Raw genomic sequence first — 9,485 nt, 5'->3', positions numbered from 1 at the left:
CTACTACACCCACTTTTTGAGATCTTACCCTATGCAAACTGGAAGCACCCTGGAAGGTCCTGGTCCACACTGGAATTTGTTAAATGTTGACTCCTGTGTTGTGCTATGGGTCTAATGCCTTTTCCTGGCATCCCCAAAGTTGGATATTTATGCCTACTTTCCTCACAGAAGCTTGTTTAATGGACCCTAAAGGACAATGTCCCCCAAAAGGTCTAATACCTGCACAATATGATCAAATCTGGCCTGATCAGGTTTCAGCATTGGTAACAGTCACCTGTAGACAAGGGTATCCAACACAGTTCCTCACAGCAAAGAGCCATAGCATGCTTGCCTTCAGTTATCAGACAGTGAGTTTAGTTACCCCTCTCTCCTCCATCGAAGAAGCATCAGGTGTTGGAGGACCTTCCTCTGAGTCATCCTCTTTCTCTACTATTGCACATCTAATGTATGCCTCTATGGACCTGTTAGGCCCTGGTGCGATTACTCAGCCTTTTCTTCATGGGACTGGTACAGATTCTTCTCCCAGCCAGAGAGTTTCTTTCCTTGGAGAAACATAATCTCAAGGGCTGCAGTCTGGCCTTACAGAACAAGGGGTTCATTCCCCATAATTTGATTCTTCAATGTGCAGGTCTCCTGGTTCAGATGGCGTTGGACATCATCTAAGTATTGCTGTGTCCTCACCACTTAGAAGTAAAAGGGGCTATTCCTGCACCAGGAGTGCCTGGCTCAGAGGCTGGACAATACCGTGAGTCTCAGTCTCACCCACACTGCTCTCCCAAATGGCTATTCCCTAGCATCCAGTTCCTCTCCATTAGTAACCTCTGATCATATAGGAGAGGCCCACACATTTCAGTGCATCTCTGACCCTGCAAAACTGGAGGAGGACCCCATGTCTCACTGAACTGTCAGCAGGCAAAACACCCCAGTCTCCCGCTGCTGGTATCCTTCGACAGGAATGAACCAGCATTTTGGGCTCTGTCAACCTGGGGTTAGGTGTTCTTTCCTTGGCTAGTTTGCAGCCTCTTGAAGGTCCTTCAGACACTTTTCCTGTTGTGCTCTCAATCAGGCAGATGCTCTTCGCTGTACTAAGATTCCTGTTCTTTGCTCCATGAATGTTGATGCTTCTCTGGATTTAGCAGATCAGGAGCATTCCTAGACCTATGGTTCAAGGTCAGAAATAAGCATGATTGTTCTTTAGATTTATCCCAGAGGAACTTCTTGTGTTCCATTGAGGAGGCATTGGCTTCATCATCAGGCCAAACTTATTCTGCCTATCCTTGTGAGGATGATTTCCATGCACCCTACACTTGCAGGCATGCTGACTTCATGCGATTGACATTTTTGAGTTTTCAAGCATTGCTTCATAATCCTTGTAGGGAGTTTTCAAGGAAACCCCTGATTCAGAAGACAAGTCCTGCTTAGCATGGTTAGTTGTCTGTCCAGACAAGGTGTATAGACATGGAGCTCTCATCCTTCATTCTAGGCTTAGGGTCTTCCTGCTTAGACCAGCTGATCTTCTCTTGATTACCTTCTAGGGATTTGATCCCAAGTCAGGTCGTGGGTCTTTTCTTCCCTACATGGGATTTGCAGTAGTTCCATCTGTGGTGGTGGGTTGTGGCTTGTCAGCCTTTTACTTAGTGCAAGGTTTTAGTGTTCCCTAACATTTAGAATAACTCCCCTCTGGTGGGGACCTTTCTATTTGGGTCTTGAACGTCAGGATGATTTTCTTTGTCCTCCCTCTGGCTATATAGGCAATTCACCTATCAGGTTTGTTTTATTTCTCTGTGAAAGGAGGAGAGAGGGGCATTGTATTTCTCTCTCCTTGCTGAGTAAAAGAAAAAAAAAGTGTATAAAAAAATACCAAAATCAAGGTTTGATCTAGGTCAGGGCCAGGGTGTTTGGGTCAAGGTCAATATCAGTATTTTTTTGGACAGAATTTCTTAATTAGTACCAATGTGATTTAGGTAGGATTAAAAAAACAAAATGTGCACTATTGTTTTTGGGGGGTACATACAACAACTAACATATGTGGTATTGCTGCGATCGTCAGGAGCAGGAGAATTCAATTTGGGTTGTTCTTTGGTGGAAGTTTATGGTAGTACCAAGAGATATACAGCTAATTAAAAAATATATATATATATTTTGGGCCAGTTTTCCTTTCATAATAATAAAAATACCATTTACAACCAAGCCCAATTTGTCCTGGAAAAACCAGGGATAATCCACGTGGATCCCCAAAGTAGTTGTGATGCTACTGTCTGTACGGTTTTACTAACACATATCAAAGTCGCAAAATTGCGCAGAGGCATTTAGATTTGATTTACCCAATATGCAAAGGGGTTAATGTTGCCCACTCCTCAGTCAAACTGTTTTTAGATGTCCCGACAGTATCCAAACTCTTTTGTCCCTCAATAGACAAGAGAGAAAGAAAAGGAGATCCTTTCCTCTGAAGTCCATAGAGGGCCCCCCCCCCCCCCCCCGTGTTTATGATCATGTGCTCTTCCAGTCTGCCTGGAGGCAGCAGTATAACCCACCTGCATCTCCTGTGTCCCTCGATAGATTCCAAGAACAGGATTTTATGGCGAGTACATTCCTTTTTTTTCCCCATCCTTCGTTCACTGGAGGACACGGCCATATTTTATTCATGCTAGATGGGTTTGATGTTGCCACCTACAGGTGCAGGACACGAGGTGCAACTAAACTGAAAGCACTTTTCTCTCACCCACATCTCCTCATCACACTACACACATCACCAAATACAGAGAACGCTTTATTACAAAAAAAGACGGGTGTTTGGAATGGGGGAGGGGGGTGATGGTGCCAGTTTATTCAGTTTATAGTGAGTACATCACTCTGAATTTCATGACTCAGCTGTGTCTGCAGGTCACTCAGCTTCCTCTTCAGACCAGACAGTGCAGACAGGACAATATTCTCCGGCCGCATAGAGCCGCAGGACTCCACGTTATAGTAAAATCTGCAGGACAGAAGTATTTAGTTAATACAACCCTACAGGGAACCAAGAACACATTCACAAGAAAGACTAGCCCATATAATTTATATTGAAGGGGATGGTCCAAAGAATTGACAAGGGAGGGGAAGTGAACAGACAGGAAAACTGAACAACAAAGGAAGTTCAGACCACACCCCTTTAAAATGACAACACAAATCCTCTGCGGTCATATGGAGGGTAGAGTCATATACAGCTTGGCAGTCACTCACCTCTCTGGCTTCCCATTGGGATCATAAGGAGCCTCCGCCTCCTCTTCATCAATTTCAGAATATTCACTCTTGGGCCTGGGTGGAGACACAGACATCACGTGAGGCAACCAATCACAGATAGGTGCCTGAGAGCCCCCATACCTAACAGGCCCAGCCATTTCCGTGTCCTAAAGTGCATCCAACTTGACAGCAGTGCAGGGCTGCCATTGCAGACTCCCGAATATGCCAGCTGCCTGGTGTCAGTACTCTTGAGATGGGGAGATAGAATTCATGTCTATAATTGGTTCTGGTCAGTGCCCCAAAAAAGCCAAGAAGGCATTAGAGATGGAAAACTTGTACTTTCAGGAGGGGCCAGTAATGGAAACTCTTATTGCTTTCATGCTCCCTTTGAGAATAATTTCTCCAATCAGATTCAAAGTCCAAAATGGTAGCTGAATGGATCTGGTTGGCTGCTGGAGGACAACCTAGGACAATGAAGATACTCTGTGTGTTGGTACAATATTGGACCATTTCCCTAGAGAGTGCTCCCCCACAGCAGATTCCAGACCTATCTAGACCCTTACAAGACCTGGAAGTGGGCAGGGACTGAACATGAACATACCATTCTTCTGGTTTGGGGTAGACTGTGTGCCGCAGTGCATTGTCTGGGTCATATTCAAAAGATACTCCCGCTGTTGGGTTCCACTTAGCGTGTTCCTTTCCAAACCCTTTCTTCGCGTAAGCTCGGAGACGCAATTCCTGCCCTTTCCGCAGCTTCACCAGGAGGATGTCTACAGCAAGAGGATAGATATGGATCACACCACAGCTCCAGACTGTCTGGAACCTTCCCTATAGTCTGCTGAGCACACCACTCTCCACCCGGAGCCATGGGCCCACCAATCCTGTCCACCCCGAGCTTGGTAGCCACCGATACTGTCCACCCCTCTGTCAACACCATACTCCACTTTCCACCCTGAGCCTAGGGCCCACCCAATCCATCATCCTGTGTCCACCCCAAGCCGAGGGCCAACTCGATCCATCTTAACATGTCCACACCACACTTCACTATCCACCATGGTCTTTATGCCTAGGGCCTACAGATCCACCACCCTGTGTCCACGCCATACTTCACTATCCACCTAGTCCATTAGGCTCACCCAATCCTCCTTAATGTGTCCATACCACAATCCACTGTCCACCCTGATACCTGAGCCTAAGGCCTACCAATCCATCATCCCACGTCCACCTCAAAGTCTACTGTCCCCCTTGATCTATGGGCCCACCCAATCTGTCTTGCTGTGCCCAAGCCACTGTCCCTCCTGATCTCTAATCCGCAACCCACACTATTCCTGAGCCTGGGGTCCACAAATTCATCACCCTGTGTCCACAACACTCTCCACTGTCTGTTCTGATCTCTGACAACCCATCCATACCCTATGTTCACCCTGACCACCAACAGAGTCTGACTGGCTGCCAGATTACTATACAAATGAAGAGCCATACTCACCATCTTGTTCTACGTAGTCATTGGGATCACTGTCTCTACTACGTGATGTAACCTGGAAGACAAAATTACTGATAAAACAAAGCACATGGGCTGGCACTGACCCCGGCTCTCTATAGACACATGGCATGCAGGCCGACACTCACCCCTGGCTCTCTCTACAGCCACATGACACCCAGGCCGAAATGCGCTCCGGTTGCTCTACAACCACATGGCACCCAGGTCGACACTCACCCTGACTTTCTACAGCAACGTGGCACCCTGGCTTCGTAACCCTGGTTCCCTACCGCCAGACATATGTCACCTCTTCCCCCTTTCTTTGTCAGTGGGCTCACCTCCAGGTCTCCACCACATTCTTCATTATTAGAGGGAACAATGGCTAGCACAACACACAATTCTACCGTGTGATGGTGGGTGACAGTAGCAGTGGTTTGGGTTTAGGTGAAGCCTGGCTGTAACAATCACCTTTTTCCTGTCTTTACGAATTACATTGTTTGCTATAATATTCTGAAAGGAAACTTAGACTAAACAAGCTGCATGTACACCAATCATACAGCAGCTCCCCTACCCCTCTCTGCTGTGCTGGTTACAGAAATAAGTCAGTGATGAGAGATGGGGTGGAGAAACGACACTAGTGTGTTGAACGTCTAGCTCCGCCCATCAGGTTACCATTAGTATGGACCACCGTGACATTTACCGGGATGACGCGAGCATTGTTTGAAATAAGATCACGGGAGGTCACATGACGCGTCTGGTCTTCAGTACATCGAACGTCCAGCGTGAACTCCACTGAGCACTCCGCGCAGAACTCCTCGCATGTGCAATCCTGTGCAAGGGGACAAAAGGTCAGGACTTATACGTTCCAGGCCCCTAAAAAGACACCCATGTATCCTGGGCTGGGGCATCGATATAAAAAACAAAAAACAAAAACTAAAAACTGGAGACATTACGTATGAGGACACCTAGGTACCCCAACTGGGGCAATGATATATGAAACCTTATCCCCTGAGGACACCCATGTACCCTGGGCTGGTACAGTGATTTGAAATGGGAGACATTAGGACACCCATGCAGCTCAGGCTGGGGCAATGCTATAAGGAATAGGCGATATTACCCCACTGATGACACCCATGTACCCCAGGCTGGGGCAATAAGGAACAGGAGACATACCCGGGAATACTGCAGCTTGTCCACAATGTCATCGCTGGTGAGGGGGACGAGTCCTGCAGAGGGGAACAGATAGTTAGTAGGGTGCAATGGGTGGAGTTTAGAGCTGCACGATTCTGGCCAAATTGAGAATCACGATTTTTTTAGCTTAGAATAAAGATCACGATTCTCGCAACGTAACATCATCTTTCACATTATACATAAAAATTGGGCCAACATTACGGTTTAGTTTTTATTAATTCATGAAAATGTTTTTTTTTTAAACAAAAAATTGCATTTGAAAGACTGCTGCGCAAATACAGTGTGACATAAAATATTGCGACAACTGCCAATTTAGTCTCTAGGGTCTCTGCTAAAACCCATTCTTTGCGCGGTAATGCGACTTTGTACACAAAGAACATCGATGTCCTTTTTTTCCCCACAATTAGAGCTCTTTTGGTGGTATTTGATCGCCTCTGCAGTTTTTATTTTTTGCGTTAATAACAAAAAAAGACCGACAATTCTGAAAAAAATAATATTTTTTACTTTTTGCTATAATAAATATCAAGAAAAAACAAAAACAAAAAAACAACATTTCTTCATCAGTTTAGGCCGATGTGTATTCTTCTACATTTTTTTTTTTTCTTACCAAAAATATATATTGATTGGTTTGCGCAAAAGTTATAGCGTCTACAAAATGGCATATTTATGGCATTTTTATTATTCATTTTTTTTCTTTACTAGTAATGGTGGTAAACAGCGATTTTTAGCAGGACTGCGACATTGCGGTGGACAGATTGGACACTTTTTTGGGACCAGTAACGTGTATACAGTGATCAGTGCTAAAAAATAGCCACCGATTACTGTATAAATATCACTAGCAGGGAAGGGGTTAAACACTAGGGGGCGATCAAGGGGTTAAGGCCTCATGTACATTGCTGCTGGTAAACAGAGGTTTAGGAGCAGTTGGGCATTTTTTTCAGCTGCCCCTGAACTAACTCTCCTCTATGTTATCTTACCAGTACTGTACACAGGGTTGTTTATAGTCCTTGCTAGGCAGTTGAGTTTAGAAGCATTTTTTGGAAAGCAAAAAAATGTGTTCAGGACGGATGTTCAGAGGCATTTGAAACGCCAAATGCCTGTAACAGCTTGTAAATGCTGCTAAACGCGGTAACTCGCGTTTAGCAGCATTTCATTTACAGATGTTTTTCTTTTTAACAAAAAAAAAAATTATTTTGTTTTCTAGCTGTCAAGTTAAATCTTTCAGGAGAGGTTACACAATGTCCCGTGTACATGAAGCCTAAGCGTGCCCTAGGGAGGTGGTGTTAACTGGGGGGGGGGGGGATTTCTGACTGGGAATAGAGAGATCATGATCGCTGTTCCTGATTACTAGGAACAGCAGATCTCTCTCTCCTCCTCTGACAGAACAGGAATCTGTTTGTTTACATTGACAGATCCTCATTCTGGCTCTCTGTGGATCGATTGTGGGTGGCCAGTGGACATCGCGCCCGCCGGCAAAGCGCATCAGCGTCGTGGTCGGCGTACACCAACGGCAATTCACGCAGCTGTGCCAACCTGCCGTAGCATAATGATGGTGGCTGGTAGGCAAGCAGTTAGGCTGCTTTCACACTGGGGCGGTAGGGGGCGTTGGCGGTAAAACAGCGCTATTTTTAGCGCTGTTTTACCGCGGTAATCGGCCGCTAGCGGTGAGGTTTTAACCCCCCGCTGGCAGCCGAAAAAGGGTTAAAACCACTCGTATAGCGCGGCTATAGCCATGCTATAGCCGCGCTGTCCCATCGATTTCAATGGGCAGGAGCGGTGAACACACCGCTCCTTCACCGCTCCAAAGATGCGGCTTGCAGAAGATTTTTTCTTCTCCTGCCAGCGCACCGCTTCAGTGTGAAAGCCCTCGGGCTTTCACACTGAACAAACAGCAGCGGCTGTTTTGGGTCGGTTTGCAGGCGGTATTTTTAGCGAAATAACGCCTGCAAACCGCTCCAGTGTGAAAGGGGTCTTAAACTGACCTGATTTGCAGAGAGAAGTTCATTCCTTTGATCCAAATAGAACAGAAGATACAACGTTTCTCTTCATCTCTGTCTAAGGATGTTGTGATAAACTTGGCGGCCTGGTTTGTTTTGTTTTTTTTCACAGCTCTCAGCTGCAGAGAACTCTCTGCACTGAATCGGGGGGGGGGGCTAGAATCACGATCTCGATTCTTTATTGAATAATCGTGCAGCTCTAATGGAGTCCTGACATATAAATCACCTGATACTCACCCACTCTGTGCGCTATGAACTCATCATGGAGAACGGAGGAATTGGCGTCTATCTGCACCCAGTCAATGGCTGGAATAGAAAAGATATCATGTCATTAGGAGGACATATCGGTCCTCTTCTTCCCTCATAAGCAGAAGGGATAAGGTGGAGATCCTCCTCAGATCTGAGCAAACAAATACAGGAACGGTTCTATTTGTCCATCCAGTTCTGAGATTTACAAAACTCTGTCACACAGCACAGCCATGATTTTTCTCTGCAGCAGTTCATAACACTTACAGGTCTTGTCCCTTCCACAGCCTGTGATTGAACAGGGGAAGGAGAAGCAGCACAGTGATGAGTTAATCTCTCTGACACTCTGCTCTCTCCTATTAGCATGTTCCTTGCTCGCAGATGAGCACGCCGGTGCAGCCGAATGGTTCCTTGGGCTGCTTCCCCCTCCCCCACTCTGAGCTCTGCTGTACAGAAATTCAGAGGGCCGATACCAGGTCCCGTTCAGGTACTTACACTAACTGCAGTTATGACCGGAATCCTGGCAGATCTTTATTATTAAAATCCCTCTGAAAACTGTCCATTACCTGGCCACCTCCCTCAATATGGAGACACTCTACCTGCAGGGGATGAGTAGGAGGCAAGCAGCACAGATTGGGCAGCCCAGAGATTGCACTGAGTACAGGGCTCCTTCTAGAGATTGTTATGGCTGAAGCCATGACATGGAGACCAGAGGGGGGGAGGTGGTGGAGGGGGGAAGGTGGGGTGGTGGAGGGGCCCTGCCCCCACATCTCCATTCTTTAATATACAATGCAGCCTTCAAGAAGGTCAGAGAAAGGGAAGACCGACCACAGCCGACACTCACCAATCGTCGGGACTTCCGCTATAAACACACGCCGGATGGAGTTAGCGATCCTGTAATATACAAAGAGATTATCTCTTAGATTGTAAGTCTGCCCTCATGTTGCAAAGCGCTGTGCAAACTGTTGGCGCTATATAAATCCTGTATAATAATATGGGGGACAGAGAAGAGATGGGGGGGGGGGGCTGTGAAAGAAGAGATGGAGGGGAAGCAGAGGAAGAAGGCAGATAACTACTACTAGATCCTGAGAAGAGGTCTGTACATGGAGGGGGGAGGGGAATGTACAGACAGGTCCCACTCTTACGCCAGGTCGGTGTTCTCGACGATAAATTTGACATTTTCATCGGTCAGTTCAGTAATGCGGACGGTCGGCTGGTTGGCATACGGCATCTTCCCTCCAACCGGAAACAGGCATGAGACAGCCCCAGAGTACCGGAAGTTACGGTGATAGAGTATGGAGAGTTATGGATAGAGAAAACAGGAAATCAGAGTGATAGAGTGCATGTTAGAG

General features: G+C 46.5%; 1 protein-coding gene across 1 annotated transcript; it reads right to left on the bottom strand.

Annotated features, from left to right (window-relative positions):
* Positions 1-2,757: 2,757 nt before the first annotated feature.
* POLR2C (RNA polymerase II subunit C) lies at positions 2,758-9,434 on the bottom strand. The gene is made up of 9 exons (XM_073605601.1): positions 9,279-9,434; positions 8,978-9,027; positions 8,125-8,193; positions 5,873-5,925; positions 5,400-5,528; positions 4,706-4,757; positions 3,821-3,989; positions 3,220-3,294; positions 2,758-2,974 (listed from the first exon to the last, which is right to left on the bottom strand). The coding sequence occupies exons 1-9, from the start codon at positions 9,362-9,364 to the stop codon at positions 2,830-2,832; spliced, it is 828 nt and encodes a 275-aa protein (XP_073461702.1). The 5' UTR covers positions 9,365-9,434; the 3' UTR covers positions 2,758-2,829.
* Positions 9,435-9,485: the final 51 nt, after the last annotated feature.

The sequence above is a fragment of the Aquarana catesbeiana genome, linkage group LG11 (assembly GCF_042186555.1).
Source record: "Aquarana catesbeiana isolate 2022-GZ linkage group LG11, ASM4218655v1, whole genome shotgun sequence".
NCBI lineage: Eukaryota > Metazoa > Chordata > Amphibia > Anura > Ranidae > Aquarana > Aquarana catesbeiana.
This window is presented reverse-complemented; position numbering and strand designations above follow the sequence as displayed.

Bases quoted from the DNA above. Each gene is read 5' to 3' on its own strand.
- POLR2C (XM_073605601.1), bottom strand. From the start codon at position 9,364: ATGCCGTATGCCAACCAGCCGACCGTCCGCATTACTGAACTGACCGAT. The intron at 5,926-8,124 runs GTGAGTATCAGG...TCCCCTCTGCAG, and splicing joins GTTCATAGCGCACAGAGTGG to GACTCGTCCCCCTCACCAGC. The intron at 3,295-3,820 runs GTATGTTCATGT...GTCTCCACCCAG, and splicing joins TACCCCAAACCAGAAGAATG to GCCCAAGAGTGAATATTCTG.